The 18,972-nt window shown below is 41.9% G+C and overlaps 1 protein-coding gene across 4 annotated transcripts in view; it reads left to right on the top strand.

Annotated features, from left to right (window-relative positions):
• CD226 (CD226 molecule) overlaps nucleotides 1-18,972 on the top strand; it is a 78,993-nt gene that overhangs the window by 52,795 nt on the left and 7,226 nt on the right. For 3 of the 4 annotated variants that reach the window (XM_032872251.1, XM_032872252.1, XM_032872253.1), the window contains exons 4-5: nucleotides 762-1,118; nucleotides 17,788-17,890. In XM_032872251.1, the coding sequence (XP_032728142.1) occupies nucleotides 762-1,118; nucleotides 17,788-17,890 (460 nt within the window). The remainder of the gene's footprint in view (nucleotides 1-761; nucleotides 1,119-17,787; nucleotides 17,891-18,972) is intronic. The other variant, XM_032872254.1, reaches the window with a different exon arrangement.

The raw sequence follows: 18,972 nt of genomic DNA on the forward strand, positions 1-18,972 counted from the left end.
TTACAGACACAGTGTTCTAGTTTAATATAGACTGCCAATCTCACTGTGTTTTAGACTTAATTTCTTCTTCTCTCAAGTGTGGTGTCTACTTTCTTCTCCTCCCTGTCTACTCTTTTTTTCTTTTCTTTTTCAACTGGAAGTCAAGAAAGTGGCCCAGAACTGTGTGGTGCTTACTGAGTGCTCTCTGCTGGGTATCTCAGCCATGGTGGTAGGAAAGTGGGAAAATATGGAAGGACTTACTTGGAACCCAGGCATTTAAATCACATGTGGAGCCTTACTCTATGTATGCCTCGAACAACCTGTGTCTCTGAAAGATAAGTTTATGTGGGTCTTTATCCAAAAGAAAATGATTTGTTATCTCTTCAATGGCCATTAAAGTGATATCAGTGATTGTATCTGGATATAATCTTTGAGTCCCCAGCGCAGCATAACTACAGAACAATCTTGTGAAATTCAGCTTCTTGGTGAGATCACTACCAAGAAAAACACCAGGGGTTTTGATTACAGTTCTTGTTCTATGGTTAACCATGTAAAACTTAAGAGAATAGGTGCCAACAAGTATATCCTCTTTTCTGTTTATTTGCTCGCCTCTTCCAAAGGTGTTTTCCTTACAAAAATGTGTCGTAAAGATGTCATTTACAGTTGATGAAACTGTGTTAAATAACATCACTGACACTTTTGATAGAACTTTCTGGGTAGCTCCCACATTTGCACCCCCAAATTTGAGGACCTGTGTGCAATCATTTGCTTCTTGTTTTCAGATAGCTTTGAGATCGCTGTGCCATCAAGGAACCACATTGTCTCAGAACCTGGGAAAAACGTCACACTCACCTGTCAGCTTCCACAGAAGGGGCCAATACAGCAAGTTACATGGGAAAAGATCCAGCCCCATCAGATTGACCTCTTGACTAGCTGCAACTTGTCCCAAGGAAAAGGTTATGCTTCAAAGTACCAAAGACAGATACTGAGCAACTGTAGTCAGGGCATGACAAGCTCCTTCATCGTCATGCCCCACGTCATGGCCTCTGACTCAGGACTCTACCGCTGCTGCTTCAAGGCCAGCACAGGGGACAATGGAACCTTGGAAACAATCGCAATGAGGTTGACTGTAACCGATGGTGAGTACGTCATGGGTGTCTTCCAGTGTTAGACATGGAAAAGGATGCCACCACTGTGGATTGGTTTCTGTTGTCTTTTTCACGACTCTAGTGTTCAACATATTTTGTAACATTGGAGCTTAGGTGAGTTGTCAGTCATTGAAGGCTAGGATTTGGTTTTTCTTTATCTTGCTAAGCCATCAATCACAGATTTAACATTGATGAATCTTTCCAGTTTCTTGATCTGCCACATTCCTGAAATTAAAAAAAAAAAATTGGTAATTCTAAAAAAATACATGGTCTCAAAAGCTGGGAGGTTCAGCTATATAACTTCTATTTGTTTTCAGCTATGTGACAGCTTCGTGATGGTGGTGTCTAAGTTCTAGAATCCTTGTGAATCCTCAGCAGCAATAAAATGGTGCTGGACTGGTATTTGCTGAGTCAGTGTTGAGTTGAGTAGAATTTAATAAATATCTGATAATGTTCCTCCTTGGCCGGCTCAGGGCTTTGATTCCTCCCGTTGTTTTCGGCTCTCAGAGCAGAAGCAGACTGGCTTTCTGGGCCCTTCAACGGAGCAGGCTCCCCCCAGGGCCCAGCACTGATTTTGTATTAGTAATTTGTTCCCTGTGTCATGATGAAGCCCTGATCGTGAAAGCTGCTGGCCCCATGGAACCTGCGTGAGAGTAAGAAAAAGAAACTTCACTTCCCGAAGTGCAAGTGCAGAGAGGCCCCGAGAGAAGTGTGTGGTGGGGTCTGCATCGGGTTCCGGGGAGAGGAAAGTGGTCTCAGGCTCTCCCGGTTCTGCCTCTGGGCAAGTTTTCGCACAGCAGATGAACATTGTCCAAGAAATCATTTTTGCTGTTTATAGAAATTGTATTAACTTTCTTCTTCCTTCCTTCCTTCCTTCTTTCCTTCCTTCCACCCACCATGCTCTCTCTCTCTCTCTTTCATTCTTTTATGTGCTTCCAGCCAGCAGCGGGCTATGGCTGGTGGGTAGACTTCTAGAGCCCAGGTTTCTTGGGATTAGGCCGTACCTTTGTAGACTCTGCTCACACTGTAGACCGATGTCTGTTCCTGCTTGGAAAGGTACCGGTTTGCACGTGCAGCAGCTGTGAGCTAAGAAGACTGGCAAAGGACAGCACTTCCTTATGCATAATTCCCTCAGACCCCATCCAGCCTTCTGTTTCTCTTATGGCGGTGCGGGTTGTAGGTGAGACCTAAACTGTTCGAAGAACTTGATGTAGAAGAAAGGGGTAATGGACTCTGTGGGGGAGAAACAAATTAACAGAGTTTCTTCATTTTAAGTGTTGACTCCATTCCTTCAGACGTATATATAAAATATTTTGTACCTTAAAAATAAAAACAAAAACCTTGCATTACAGAAATATTTTCTAAATGTGGCCAGGAAAAAAAAAAGGTCATTAATTTTCTCTCAGAGACCAAGGCAAGGAAAATTTCTATTCAGAAAAATACAAAGAATCTTTTTCAAATAGAAAGTAAGATCTTTTACATTATATGTTGAAAAAGTAATTATAAACAAACCTTAGAAAAACAGAGGTAAATTGTTAGAAGGTGTAGTTATTTAACTATATATTTATATGTAACTGTATATTCAATATATTATAGTTACTTAACTATACATAATTAATAAAAATGTCTTTCACTTGTGCAGACGTGCCTAAATTTCTTACACAAAATGATTAACATAAACTATAAACGATCTGCAGGTGACTGAATGTAATGGTGAGTATTGTTAGTGTCTGTGTGTTTTAATCACTTGCAAAATGGCTTTTAGATATTTAAATTTGTCAGGTTAAAAGAATATCAACAGGGCTTATTAGTAAAAAGTTATAATGGATGGAAAATGCCCAGCTGTTGACTTTATGTTTTGGTTTAATTCCTTTTTAAAGTAAATGTAAGTAAAGATTGAAAAAAAAAACCAGATGGAAAGCAGAAATGGATCACTTACATTTGCTCTGATGTGATTTGATTATTTCAAGTCTTGAGGCTGTTTGGTCAAAAATCAATGTAGGGATTAAAGCAGAGAGACAGGTATAAGATGTGGAGCAGGTTTAATTTATTTCGACTGTCAAGGGAGAGGTGATTGTGACACAAATTTTATAAACTGCTCTGCATCCTTTTGTTGCCTCCAATCAACTTCTTTTATAGGATCCAAAGGAGAGATTTTCATGACTGTCATATTCTACACACGCACACGTGCGTGCACACACACACACACACACACAGGGCTCTTCCCTACGCTTGTGTTCATCTTCAGACGAGTACCAGGTACTGGAGGTCACCCAAGAGATGACACAATGCCAATCAGTGTCCCCTATATCTAGTTCTTGACATATTTTGAACAGAGAGAGAGAGTGGCAGAAGCATGGCTTGAACCAAAGTTTCCTATTGGCTATCTTTGCCGAGTGAAGAATATTTGTCTCCTGTCCTTTACACTCAGGACCTGGGAAGCAGTTTGAAATAGCTCCAGACCGACTATTCTGAATTTGAACTTGTCTAGCCAACGGGGGCAAGGAACAGGGGGGAACGTGAATACACTGACAGTGACCAAGATGGTTTGGGGCCCTTCATGTCCTCTAGATTGTCATTAGTCATGAGAAAAGCATCTTAGTTTCCACCAAAAGAATTTGGGAAGCCTTTTGATAGGAGCTAAGTAATGGTGAGACCACCATTGTTGCAGCTGAGCTAACTGGTTATAAAAAGAAATGAAATCTGCTCTCTCAGTTTCCGGAGGAGACTAGTCGTGAACAAACTTCTGGTCACCACTGCCGAGCAGTATCATTACTCACGTTCTTGTCCGGTCTTCTGCCACCGATGAGGCCACTCAGCTGAACCACCAAGTTCTGAGTGATGATCAAAGTGGAGGAAAAAGAGTTGGAGAGGTAGCACAAAGTGTGCACGGGGAGGGGGGTTGGAGGGATGAGGAAGTTGTGTGTGGGTGACTACAATCCAATGACTAGGTCGGGACAGGGATTTGGAGTTCTGGGTTAATATAAAAGGTGGGAGGTTCAATGAGGTGATGACTCGGTGCACTTCTGGATCTCACAGAAGAGCAATGAAAGCCACGATTGATTCTTTAACCCATTGAGCCACCCAGGCACCCCAAGCCACAATTGATTCTTAACCAAATGGCAAAATGGTATTCAAAGAGGTAAAATCGTTGATGCAGAATCAAAAAGGGAAATTTGAGACGGAGGAAACTAGCGGAGAGTCATTGGTAACAGTCAGCCCTGGATGCCTGGGCTGTCATCCTAGGCTGCCTCTATCACATGCTAGATCTTCGGGCACAAAACGGAGCCCACTCCAGACAGACAAATTTCAGATGGTGCCTCCTCTGGGCCGGCCAATTAGAAAAAGGTGCCCCATTCTCTGGGTTGCTGTGGACCCCAAAGCCAGTGTGCAGGCTTGGTGGGGAGCCACAGTCTCCTTACGCACCTGGGCTGGCACGGAGGTGACCTGGACAAGGGCAGAGAGGTTAGTCTGATTGGAATGTCAGCTTGTGCTTGCCAGGGCCTTGCCAGTCACACACTTCCCTACTCTCTCCCCTCCGAACCACCCTTCTCGTTTTCATCACATTTACTTCCTTTCCTTTAGCGTTTTTGTCAGATCTCCTTCATCTTCACGATTTTTCCACATTAGCCCAACTGCTTCCCTGCCATTGAACCATTAAACATTTTGAATTTCTCAAACTTCTGTAACTTGGAAATATATACCCTTAAATCACTTAATAATTGCATTTGTTTGCCGTGGTCCAGAGACTTACGTCTATGAAATTCCATGGGAAAAAAAAAAAGAAATTTCTTGAGATTAGGGACTATGGCATCTTTGCCTAGAGGAGTCAAAATATCTTTCCCGGATATTCTCAGTAAGTGTTCTCAACTGATTCTTAGTATGTTAGCATTTTTATCTATTCTAGTATATTTCTACATATTTTACTTTTGTTCTAAAGTGTGTCTGTTTTCTTTTCAAGTTTTCTAGCTCGGTTATTTCTAAGTTTTCTTCATCGACATTTAACATTTGAGATTTAGTGATTGCTGATCAAAGAAACCTAAACTCTGAGAAGATCAGTTGCAGTGTTTGGGGAGAAAACTTTCATGAATTTTGTTTACATTAATATCTTTCAAAAAAGCCTGTTTCCTTTCTTAACTTTATCTTTCTTGTTTTGCCTGTTTTATATAAATGGTGCATAATTGAAAGTCACCAGATCTGGTGGATGAGGTTTATAAATGAAAATTACAGAAGTATTCCCTGGGAAATCATGGGGCATAGCCAAGGAACTCTTCCCATATGTTTCTTATGGAGGTATAGGGTTGACAAGCAGGTAGGAGCACAGAGGAATAGGGTGCTTGCCTCTACATGGCTTGAAGGAGATTGACTTTGGGACTCTGTGCTCCTGAGTTGGACTAGAAGAACATGGAGGAAGAGACATGAGCTTCATTTGTTTCTTTGGGCTTTAGTTTCCACTAAAATGCAACCAGTTCACTCCCAGATGATTTGGATTCCTGAACAGTGTCAGATGTAGACAAGAGATTTTTTTTCAAAGATCCACTTATCCAGAACCTTCTGTCCCATCCTTATTAATTTACGATAGGTCTGACTATTATAGGCATGGGGGCTGTCCAAGCTGGGGTGCACCGGAACGTCAGACACATTTATTTCCATGACATCGTGATGAACTTCAGCTTTTTAATATCTTCACCTACATAGAAAATGATGTTCCTGACAGTTCTTTATATAATAAGAACCCCAGCATCGGAATCCAAAAGCACTGGTGTCACAGCTCACAAGAGAAAATAGCCTCTACTGAAATGGACCCACTATAATTTTCAGCTCAGTTTGTTAAGTTTTTAAAATTCTGTGTGATAACTGGATATCCAAATGAACCACACTGTTTCCAGCATCACAAGTGAGCTGATTACTCAATCATGGCCTATTGTGTCTCTGTGTCTTTACAGTCGCCTCTGCCCAAATCCGTTCTTTCAGGCGACACTGTGTTAAAAAAAAAAAAAAAAAGGCAGCTAACTAGTTACTTAGCTATTGATTTATTCATCTTTCCTAATGCACAGAATCCCGGGATGTTTGCCTGCAGTCATTTTTGTGTACATACTATGTTTGTGTGGCTAAACAAGGTAGGGGATGGAATAGTAATCATGAGAAGTTAACATCAGAGAGAAGGAAATGCTGCAAGCCTGCCGCTGACACTGTTACCCAGGAGCATTGTGGGTGGGTGTTGCTACCTCGTGCATGCACAGGGAGCACGAGTTGTACTTGCTTCTCACCCCTAGAAACGATGTCAATCAGAGAGCACCGAATCCTAGTGACGACTTTTCTCTAAGCAAGTTTTTATCCTCACCTGAATTTCCAACACTTTTCATGAAGTTTTCCTCACCCTAGAAACTTAAGAGTATAGCTAGGAGTTCAAGTTCAGATAAATGTACTGATTTTCTTCCCCCTTAAAATCCATGTCGAGAGGGGCGCCTGGGTGGCTCAGTGGATTAAAGCCTCTGCCTTCGGCTCAGGTCATGATCCCAGGGTCCTGGGATCGAGCCCCGCATCGGACTCTCTGCTTGGCGGGAAGCCTGCTTCCTCCTCTCTCTCTGCCTGCCTCTCTGCCTACTTGTGATCTCTCTCTGTCAAATAAATAAATAAAATCTTAAAAAAAAAAAATCCATGTCGAGAGACCTGCCTAATGGACTCCAACTGCAAAACAGCCTTTTATACTCTTTGTCATGCATGGGATTTTTTTTAAATTTAAAGCATCTGGGAATTGTGAATAGCTTATGGTTGTCTCGGAGAGCCTTATTAGGGACTGAACATAGATGAGTGTGTGAAGTTTTCCCCAAAGGCGACTAGAAAATTACTTAAAATAAAAAAAAATAGTTCTTCATCTAAGATTAATGGCCTTTCAGTCTTAATAGCGATTCTAGTTTTAAGTGTTAAGATTCAATTAGACAGCTTCTACAGACTTCAGCTGAAACATTTGAGACAAGCACTGACCTAACTCTTTGACAAATATGGACAAGTACTAGGTGACAGAGGACGTTTGCAGAGGACTATGTTATTTAAAAGGACAGCGAATGCAGAATAAACATAGACCTGTCATTTGTAGAGACACATCTTTGAACCTCAAAGAAACTTAAAGTTCTTTACACTGAAATGATTCAGACTTTTTTTTTTTAATTGAAGTATGGTTGACGTACAATATTATATTAGTTTTGTGTGTACAACATAGAGATCCAACAGTTACGGACATTATGAAATGGTTACCACAGTAGATGTAGGTACCCTCGGTCACCACACAGTTATTATAATATTATTGACTGTCATCCCTGTGCTGTATTTTTATGGTATGACTTATTGCTTTTATAATTAGAAGTCTGTATCTCTTAATTCCCTTCACCTAATTCACTCACCACCACTACCCCACCAATGCAACCTTCCCCCCCAACCACCACCGGTTTGTTCTTCATGTTTGGAAGTCCGTTTCTGTTGGTGGGTTGTTTGTACAACAAACAAATACATTCCAAAAGCATGTATTCAACAGAGATATTTTTGGATAGCTTTCTAAAAATACATATACTGCAGTACTGGCTGACCACCCTAAAATTTATTTCTTGAATTAATTCACTTTCAATAGAACTCATAAGTTCTATCTATGTCTATTATCTATATCTATGATGATATTCTATAATTCTTTAAAGGTAAGAGTCGTGTTTTATTTGACTAGCCCACAAGAAGTGATTCTTTCTTCCACAAATACAAGGTGGAAAAGCAAATGGTATCTATTGGATTGATGGGGACCAAGGAATGCCTTTAGCTGAGGTGAATAGTGAGTGAACTGAAAAATCCTTATTATTACTATGATGGACATGGCAAACACTGAGTACATACTGAGATGAGGAGACCATATTAACAAAAGGCTGGGGCGTCCCCCTGCTGAGGAAGCTCAAGGGCATGGTACATGTGCAGATGACCTCAAATAGGGACTACATAGGAGACAAGTTTCCAAATACAGAAAAATATAGGCTTGCAAAGTATAATTATTATTATCAATAATAATGATGATGAGAATGTGCCTTCAGTTTTTCATGCCTTATATGGAGTGCTGGATAAATTCTGCACTTTTTAATTTGCACGTGTGTGTGCGCATTTGTAAATGAAGGTGCCTGTGAACATTGGGTAGGAGGAGCGATGAGCCACCTGCCACAAGTCAACCTTCAGTAAGGGGCCTGGGGTGTGTGGGCACTTTTGTCCCAGACACTTCAATCAATACAGGTTGCTTAGCATTTATATTTACTACTGTCTTTTCTTCCTGATTCAGTAAAGGTGAAGTCCAGTCCTTCAATTCCTACTTTAATCATTGGCTTTTTTAATTTAAGATTTTATTTATTTAAGAGAGAGAGGGAGCATGAGTGGGCGAGGGCCAGAGGGAGAAGCAGACTCCCTGCTGAGCGGCCCTCCCCCTGAGATAGGATTCGATCCTGGGACTCCAGAATCGTGACCTGAGCTGAAGGCAGTTGTCCAACCAACTGAGCTACCCAGGCGCCCCAGTCATTGGCTGTTTATGGAAAAGGAGAGATCAGATGGGTAGTTAAACTAGAGCACAAAGAGGCAGGTTTTGTTTCTGACAGCCGGGCATGGCTTTCACATCTTTGTAGAGCACTTAGTAAACATTTTTTTTTTAATAAAATGAATTAAAATTGAATAGACTATAGACTTTTGTAACACATTTATATATAGGCCTTTATAAATGGCATGGAGTTTGAATTTTGAAGATTTCTGAGGGCCCAAGGGGAAAAGTTATAAGTAGGAGTTGTAAGAATTAAGTGTCATAGGCCTTTGTCTTGGCCTCTATATGACAAATTCATTATGGTGCTTATGTGTGCACTGGTCACTCTAAGAATTTACTGATAGTTATTCATTTAGTTGTCATAACTCTATTTTTATCTACATTTTATGAATGAGCAAAGTGGGGCATGGTGAGGTTGAGTAACTTTTTCAAGGCTTCATGGCTAGGGAGGAGAGGGGCTGGGATTCACAGCAGGGTGGGAAGGCTTCAGAGTTCCTGTTCTTAACTGTGGGGGGGCTATCGCTGCTCCAAGTGAAAGAAAAAAGTCAGTGCTGTCGTCAGCAGATGCATCACAGGAGAAGCTGGCTCTGGAGAGTTCCATAGCCTTGTCCCCCCACCCCGCTTCCCGCCTTAGGTACATAGACTTCAAACTGACCCAACGTCCAGAGTGAGTGTAGGCAAAGGAATGGGGGCCTGATCTCCCCCAATTTTCTTCCAGCTCTGCGTGCTTGGTGAGGCTTGCTAGGTCATCACAGGTGGTGTGTGGGTTCTCCCCTGACTTGTCCCCTTTCCTGGGCCAGTGGGTATCATGAAATTGTGTTATGGAGGGTTTCTATACAGTCATGTGAGGGAAAAGCAAAGTCAGGTAGCAGGTGTTTGGGTCTGGAGGGAAGTGCTAGTGGCTGATGAGGTCAAGTCCACACCAGGAACAGATGAGGGGAGGGTCAGGAGTAACATCTGGACAAAGGAGAGTCCAGGCTTTTGCTGGGAGAACTGTTGATCGCTGAGCTCTCACATGGCTTTTCAGCTTTGCAAAGCACCTGTCCCCCCACTCAGGTCTGTGCCAGATCTGCCCGCTAGACTCTCTCCTTGTCGGGAAGCCCACTCCCTTGAGCAACTAGCTGGGAATCTGCTCTAAGTTTTCATGCAAAACAGTCTTATGTCTTATGTTCCTCCTTCCTCTGGAATCCTGCTCTCACTACAGTTCTTGTAGATATAACTGGCCTCCCTCTTGTGCTTGTGAAGACCTGCAAACCCAGAACCAGAGTTACAAGCCAGCAGAATTCTAGTTCCTCACCCTCAAGGACAGGGAAGGCTTCACCCCCAAAACCTCCTAAAAAAAAGGGAAGGTTTATTTTTGATATTAAGATATCCTGAATAGCTATATTCTCTCATATTTATGGATCCTGATATTGAACGGCTGAATACATAAACTATTTAAGTGATACGCTATGCCTCCTCTGCTAAAATTTATTGCATGGCAGAAATGTTTTTATCTTGATTTCAGTAGAGTGTTGGAAAAATTTCCCGTTCTGTCCTCATGGATACACATAATAGTGACACCGTAGTGTAGAGTTACACTTGGTTAAACAACAGTAATAACAACAGTGTGTTGGGGAATTATAATTAGAAGGACAATCTCCTTCTTCCCCAGAAAACTGCTCTACAAAAGAGAAAGAAAACAATTTTATTATTAAATAAGCATTAAATCAGAACTGTGATATGTAGCACAGGCAATCTGCCAAGAGAGTGCAAAGACAGGAATCTCACCTTTTATGGGGTCTGGCAGATAGGACCCACTGCTAACATGTTCTCAAGGTAAACAAGAACTAGTCCCCAAAGAAGAGGACTTGAGCGCACCATTTGTCACATGGAATTGAACCTGAATTCACCTGGTAATTGGGATAACCATCTGTGTTAGCTAGTTGGCTTTATCTAAAGAAAAATGAGCTTACCCCATCACGCCAGGAGGTACTTTCCCACCTTGGGGCTTAGGATCCTACCCTTCCGCAGAATTAGGAGGTCTCTTTCCTGATGATTGCATTCCCAAGGGATGGCCTGGATTTACTACAGCAGAAGAATGCAAAGCAAGATCAGCAGAGGTAAAAGGCACATGCGGCAAAGTCAGAAGGACTGACTGAGTTCCCAGAAAGAAAGCAGGTGTTCAGCATAAGCCACATGGTTTGTATAAACAACTTAGACACAGTAAACCATGCTAACAGTTAGAGAGTGGCAGAAACACTCCAAAAATCCAGGTCCCTGCACACCAGCCAACAGCCAACCTTGCATGCAGGCTTTTCGAAGGACAGCTGTCTCTGGGCCGCCTCGATAATTTTTTTCTGCACACTCAATTCACTAAGAAAGTGAGCAAGCATTGTGTGGTTCTTGACATTCTGACTTAGGATGCATACAACTGTCTCCTTTAAATAATATGTGTTCATGAAAGTTGAGGTTCATGAAAATACAAGAAATGTAACATGAGACAGGAAATACTTGGGTGAAAAGGAGACTAAAGGTGACTAAAGTCTAAAGATGACTCCATCTAAAGATGATGGAGTCAGCCGTGGATGTTTTCTCAACAAGTGGACCAAACCAAAGGTGTTCACCATCCCTATAGCCCTTATGGTGACTTAGATGCCCTGGCCACGTGCCAATTACAGTCCGTAAAGACACCAGAAAATGGAGCCAATGCAGCCACCCTATACTGAGTAGGTAAGCAATATGGTCTATCTTAGACTATGTGTATCTCAACTGATATAACACTTTTAAGTGTTTAAGTCATTGGGAAATGTTTTCCATCAATAGAGGCAATATCAGTATAACAAAAGTCATACACTGACTTGGAAACTTGATTCTCTCAATGGGTTTTCTCCAGGACAATGCTTTGGATTCTCTTGCATTTCTGTTTCTGTCCTTTTAGGCTTCTGTTTCTCGTGTTTATGGTTTAGATTTTCTTGTGCACCCTAGGTTTCTCAGTTAAAATCCGATAATACTTTTATTTTGAGGGAGAGGAGTTAATCCTCACTCCGAAGAAAGATTAGAGGCTGATGTCATGATTCCTTAATTCTCTGAAAATAATTTATTCACTAGGCTTTTCTTGCTATAAAACAGGGTAAGATTTCTGAAATACAAAGAGTATAAAATTGATTTGCACAAAGCAAGTTGACCTTTGAAAACTTGGAAGAAGATTACCGTATCAGTACCCACTTGTTGTGTATTTCAGGCATACAGGAAAGTGCAGCAGACTTTAAATAATGGGGTACCATTATATCCGGCAGTCCTACAAAGCGGCAAAGAGCTGATACACATTTATCAGTGCTCCCCTGCCTGTCCCCAGGAGGCTGTGTCTAGCTGCGGAAGCAAGCCTCCTGCTCCACATGACTAGTTCCACATGAAAAGAATACAAATGAGTTATTTTTTTTTAACCCTGATTTGAATGCATGCATACAAAGTAGAAGTATACTATTAATAATTGACAGATGACATGGTGCTTAGAATAAAAGGCAGCTCTGTATGTTTCATCTAAACCCCATAGCCATGCTTGGGGCCGATTTTATCATCGTTTTGCCGTTGCCAAAAAAGTGTCTCATATGAGATCTTCCAGGGAAAAGAATTAAAAGGTAGGACTGGGCCCCAATGTTTCCCTCCTCATTCTCTGTTTTGTCAGCAACTCCGTGTCTAATGTGGGACAAAGGTGGGATATATACATTACGTAGTGATCATAAATTAGGATCGACCTGATAATAGTGTGTCGGCTCTGTCTACCCGTGGGAACGCACATGCCATGTATATTCTGTCTACACAGAATGAAATCTAATGGTCCTGCTTCTCTTTTTAAGGAGGTAAGAAAGCAAGAAGAATTGTAACAGGTATCTCGCATGCGGGGCTGGCGAGAGGCTCAGGACCTGAGTGGTTTTCCCGCATGTCGTTTGGTCCCGATGTGAGGGTTCTGAGTCACTTAGCCTCCTCACTGCCTAACCCACCTTCCGCCATAATAAAGGATAAACAAGGGATGTTAACGCCTGCTCTTGCCCGCCTGGTTCCCGCGGAAGGACCTGGCATCATTTCTATCGTGGGCCTTTCTAAAGGTTTATAACTCAGCCATAAATACTTGTCACCGGCAGGAATGTAGCCTGGAGGGTGGCCGTCTGGGAGCAAACTATTCATTTATATATCTCACTGACATGCTTTAAATTGTTTTAACTATATTTATCTTTTTTGATGGGAGGGAAAATAATGGCTTTATGGTTCACGACACTTTTGTCCTCCTATGAATCAAGACAGCATTGGGATGAAAATGAAAAAAAAAAAAGAAATCAGCAAAAAAGTGGCTGCTGAGAACACACAATAATTCTTTCTTTAAGAGAGGGGCTTGAGGGCTGACATTACTCAATCTAAGATCTATTAGCAGAATTTAGGCAAAAGTGAGTGTTAGGAACTATTGATCGACTCCCGAAGCAGGCACACTCTTTGCTTTTCCTTTTTGTTTTTAACCACGTGGGGCCCAGTGAGCTGTGGCTACACCGGCCTGGTTCCTGGGACTGACGATTCCTGTGAAGGCGGCGATGGGGCCGGAGAAAGGAGTACAAACAGGTTAGGCTGTCGGCCGGAGGTTCTAGATTGCAGTGTCTCTGGAGTGGGAGTGACTCTCCACCTGACACCCGTGCTTTTACCCTTACTTCCTGTGGGAAAACGCTCATTCCGTGTGTGTTTTTAAATTGCCCGGGGCCTTCCAAAACCATGTAAGCTCCATCTATGGGGCACTGGGCTATACTAAAACATACCATCTCCACCCCTGGTTCCTTTCACAGAACTCCTGAACTCGCATCATTTCCTAAGTGACAGGGGTGCTAGAAGCATCTTTTGCTACAATATTTGGTCTTAGCCCCAGTTCCTGGCAGAAGAGCTTTTAGAAGCCTTGGAATGTCCAGAGGGATGAGGGTCTTTTTGCGAGCTCAAGAGGCAGCTGGTGGCTGGAAGCACCTCGAGGGCTTCGGGATGGGGGCTGGGTGCCGGAGGAATCAGCCGTGGGATGGGAGGGCTGGGTCTTTAAGCCCGTGGGGGCCGAGAAAGGGAAGAGGGGCTGGGGTTGAATTAATCACCAGTGGTCAATGATTTAACTAGTTGTGCCTATGTAATGGAGCCTCCAGAAACCCCCCAAATGACAGGGTCAGAGGGCTTCTGGGATGCCGAGCACATGAGGTGTTGGGAGCGTGGCCCGTCCCTAGAGAGCATGGGAGATCCATCCCTACTCCCTGCCCTCATCAGCTTGCCTTATTGGTTGTTCCAGGGTTGGGTCTTTTCTAATAAGCTAGTGATAGTAAGTAAAGGGCTTGGCTGAGTCCTGCAAGCTGTTGTAGCAAATTATCGAACTTGAGGAGATCATGGGAACCTTGGATGTATTGCTGGTTGGTCCTTCAGGAATGGGGAGGCCTGGATTTGTGATCGGATCTGAAGTGGGAGGAGGGAAGCGATGTTGTGGGACTGAGCCCTCCCCTGTGGGGTCTGGGCCAGCTCGGGGGAAGTGAGTGTCCGCAGCATTGTGAGTAGAGAAGCAGTTTTGCTCTAGTGGGTGTTTTTCTTCAGGAACCCAATTCATTTTTACATGCCATTTCATCTGTAATGCTAGAGTATGGCTTGACATACTATGTGTTAAAAGATGTATGAATATAAGGAGATCGGACGCCAGCAGGTCAACATTACTAGAAGAAGTTAAAAGGAGGTAACATGTTTGATATTGAAGGATACATTTAAAATTTGGATTTTTAATTGAAGAGTGTGACACAGATAACCAGTACATTTCAGTGGTTTCTACTTAATTCTGTTTAATTGAAGTTTAATAAGGAATGCCACCTTAATTCTTAAGGATTCTGAATATACTTCTACAAAAGAATTATCTATGTCTTGTACTTTAAATATCACCACTACTTTAAATATCACAACATTTGTCATGTTATTTTGTTTTAAGCATGCAGACCCTTATGCTTTTATGCTATGTTTTTTTTTTTTTAATTAACAAAAGAACAATAAATCCTTTAGAAAGTTTGGAAAATACCAAAAAGCCAAAAGAAAGAATTGCTTTTAGTACCACTCTCCGGAGATCATCACTTTAACATTTTGGCATTTGTCCCCTTGCAGACTCTTTTCCCATAAGTCCTATCCTTGATGGAGATATTACAGCACGTGCAATTGCCGGTGCTGGTTCTGAAGTTTTACTTAACTTTAAGTCTGTAGTCAGGAGTCTTCCATGTCGTTGGAATTCCCTACACACAACAGCCAAGTGTCTATAGCCAAGGTTTTCAAGGAACGGGCCTCAGGTCAGCAACATAGATGGTGCACGGGAGCTGCAAATGCAGACCCACTGGGACCTTCTGGATCAGAGGTTCAGAGGGGGGTGCCCTGAAATCTGTGGTTTCGCAAGCCTGCAGGTGATGCGGATGCAAAGTGAGTTTGAGAATGACAGCCGGGCCGTCTTGCTCTTCTACTGGAGGGAGATGAGGATTTTCTTTTTATTGTTCTAAGTGTTTTACAGATCCCTATGTTCACATTTCTGAGCACTTATTTAGAATAAAGTAGTTAATCGAATGTGTAAGCACCTAGGGAAAGAGTTGTCACACAGAGACTGAATTCTTTCCGGATGCAGCTGGGGTAGTTTCTACTCCTCCAGAGAGAGCTCGAGATGCTCTGTCTGACCCCACCTGCCTCTTACACAAGCTCGTTCTTCATGTGCTTTTCCATAGTAAGTTATTTGTATCTTTCATATTGTCCTCCTGTAGCCTTCTCTTTTTTAGAGAGAGAGAGAGAGAGTATCTGTGCTAGTGGTAGGGGGCAGAGGGAGTGGGAGAAAGAGAATCCCAAGTAGGCTCCACACTGGGGGCAGGAGAGGGGGGTGGATCTCAGAACCCTGAGATTATGACCTGAGCTGAAATCCAGAGTCAGGCCCCACCTAGATGCCCCAACGGCTTTTTCTTAATAGCAAGAATGTGTTAAATATACTATTTTTTTTTGTCTTGACATGTTGCTTGTGATCATTATAACTATAGATGTTTTTCAACTCACCTGGTCAACCCTATGTATGTATTTTTATGCCATTTCTCATTCCAGAGATTAAATAATACTTACTTATATTTTCTTCTAATGTTTGCATGAAGAATTTAGAACTTTAGTCTACCCAGATTTTTTTTTTTTTTTTTACTGTAGCAAATGTCTAAATAACATTTTTAAAAGTGGTTAAACAATTTTCCTGGAATACTGTCGATGAATATTTTAATCATACCTTTCATTTCCTCACCATGATTTGCCTGTTTGATTTAACCTTAGCATCTGTGATATTCAAATTATTTCAGTACAGCAAGCGTGGTCCTTTTATAGTCCTGTGTTACAATGCAAAATAATTTCAGGTATTTTGTTCAGTTCTTTTTTATAATGTACTAAAAACTTAAAAACCTTAATTTCTTATTTGAGAAGGAGAAAATTTCATTGTTCCTTTTGTAAGAGTGGTTCAATGTATTTTTGTTCTGAATAAATTTAGCTTTCCCTTTCTCCATCATATTTGGACAAAAGCCGTTCTTAGACTGTATGTACAAAGTCTCTAAAGTTCATGCATTTTTCTACTTTTCTTCACCTAATAGGCTCAATGAGTTTGAAAAATGAAAATAATGTTTATTACTTGACTTATTTTCACTTTGTACAAAAAGATGAGTGGATGTAGACTTGGAGTTCTTATCATGAAAAAAAATTGCAGCTAAATAATAGGTCAAGAAGGAAGAAATAATCTGAGGGAAAGATCAGGGAGAACCCAATGAAAAGCATGATTTTCAGGTTGCCATAGGATTGCAGGCCACATGGGAATTACAGAACAAGCATTGGGCTTTACTCTCAAAGTTAGAAGGAAGTCGTGCTGCTCATATGCCACAGCCTGGCCCCTCTCGCTTCAGAGGGGATGTTGCTCTAGTAGTTCATCACTTATTTGAATATTACCTCATGGGAGTCTCAACCACAATTCTGTGATGTCATTAGAACTTTCGTCATTGTCATGGCTTGACAGATGAAGAAAGGCAACGGAGATGGGGAAGGAACGGACTGGAGCTCACATAGCTAAGGAACGACAGAATCCGGGAGAGGACAGCCGATTTCTGGACCGTTGTTCTTTCTGCTTAAGCACTCCATCGGAGTAACCTATTTTTTCTGATTACATTTAATCATTAACTCGGATTGAGGAGGAAATATTTCTTAAATTCTACTTTTAACATTATACCATTGTGTGAATGTGCTTCATAGATCAGACTTAAAAAGTAACCTTCATTTGTGTACTCTTGACAGTTATTTTTTTTTCTACAAAAGATTTTATGTATGTGATTGGGAGCTCCTTAAGGTGAAGGGATATCACATACACACAAGGGATATCAAACATACACTCTTTCTATTCTTGTTGTTTTTTGGATTTTTAACTGAAGTCTAGTTGACCTACAAGATTAAATGAGTTTCGGGTGTCTAGTGCAGTGACTCAACAATTACATCCATTATGGAAGGTCACCATGAGAAGTCTCGTTACCATCTGTCACCACGGAAGGTTATTATAATACTGTTGACTGTATTCCCTATGCTGTACTTTTCATCCTTGTGACTCATTTGCTTTATAACTGGAAGTTTGTACCTCGTAATCCCCTTCACCTACATATTTATTTTTTTAGAGGTGGGGAGAGGGGGAGGGGAAGAGGGAGAGAGAGAATCTTAATCAGGCTGCACGATCAGAGTGGAGTGTGACGTGGGGCTCGATCTCATGGCCCCGAGCCGAAATCACCAGCTGGATGTTTAACCGACTGAGCCACCCAGGCGCCCCTCCCTTCATCTGTTTACTCTTGTTCTTCTTAAGGGGTTACATTTAGCTGAATCAAGGAACTCATAAAAATCTATGAGAGATCACAAATATTTAGAAGACTCTAAAGTAAAAATTGTCTTTTTCCCTTCATCTCGTCGTGTTTTTTCATTGGATTGTTTTGAATTGTTACTTTGATTAATGTTCCTTTTCCTCATTTTCCACCATTTTTTCTGGCTTTAGCTGAATTCCTAATTCCTACTATATTTCTTTCTTCCTAGGTAAAACTGATAACCAATACACTCTCTTTGTGGCTGGAGGGGCAGTTTTATTGTTGCTGTTTGTTGTTCTAATTACCACAGTCACCGTCATTTCTTATAAGAGGTGAGTATTGCAGCTCATACTGAATCTTGGTTCCCCTGAGTCATCCTGATGTGAGGGGCTCTCTGTTAATAACCCCGTAGTTGGCCAAGCTGCTTCCGCACTCATATGCAGAGTTTTGGGTGTTTTTCTTACACAATGAAGGAAGCAGTTGTGGTAATACCAGAGGAGAAAGCTAGAGGAGTTCATTTAAGAAGTAGTAGGAGCAGCTCCTGTGTTAGCAAAGCTTTCATATTCTGGGTAGCCAGCTGCTGGGACCTCTGCTGTGTCTGCCCTGCCCTCTATCTTCCTCCTCCTGCAAGGAGAAGAGGGTATTGGGTGAGAGGTTGGGGGTGTGTGTGTGTGTGTGTGTGCGCGCGTGTGTGTGATGAGAGGCGAGTGGGAGGGAAGTATACTGAGAGGGGGAAGACCAAGGCTGAGCAGTAATAATACCCTCACGTATTCATTCATCAAATATCTATTGTGACAGTAGCAAACAAGGCGTGATGGGACACACATTCTAATAAACAAACAACATACTTTATATGGTTGTTCAGTGTCTGTGACAAGCAACATAGATGCTATTCCTAAAAAAATTATTGAGGAAGAGAGGTGTGTTGGAAGGAGCTACATTAGAGAGAGTAGGTGACCACTGACCTCTACTACAGTTTCCTACCTTTTACAGTCTGTGACACTCTTGGGAACTTGCTGGAATATTCTGGGTTGACTCTGCCCTTTCTTGCTGTCTCATGTTCACCAACTCACATGTCTAGATGTTTGTGGTAATATTAGCTGTAATCATACTGAATTAGAATTACTCTTTATTCTTGTGTTCTAATGAAAGTGCTCTTTTGTTAGCAGAGGGAAGGAATACATCCACCTCTTCTCTTCCATCCCAGTAGTATTACCAAACACACACTCACACACACACACGCACCACACTCACATTGCACATACATGCATATTAATAGGATATCAGGTAGGTTTTTCTATCTCGTCTCCATATCCCGGCCTCACCTCTTTGGAGCTGGTATTACAGCTCACTGGGGGTTAGTTACTGCTCCCAAACTGCTCCCGGCCCCCACTGTCTCCTCTCTTTCTTTCAA

This window comes from Lontra canadensis, unplaced genomic scaffold (genome assembly GCF_010015895.1).
Source record: "Lontra canadensis isolate GAN:19392208 unplaced genomic scaffold, GSC_riverotter_1.0 scaffold44, whole genome shotgun sequence".
Taxonomy (NCBI): domain Eukaryota; kingdom Metazoa; phylum Chordata; class Mammalia; order Carnivora; family Mustelidae; genus Lontra; species Lontra canadensis.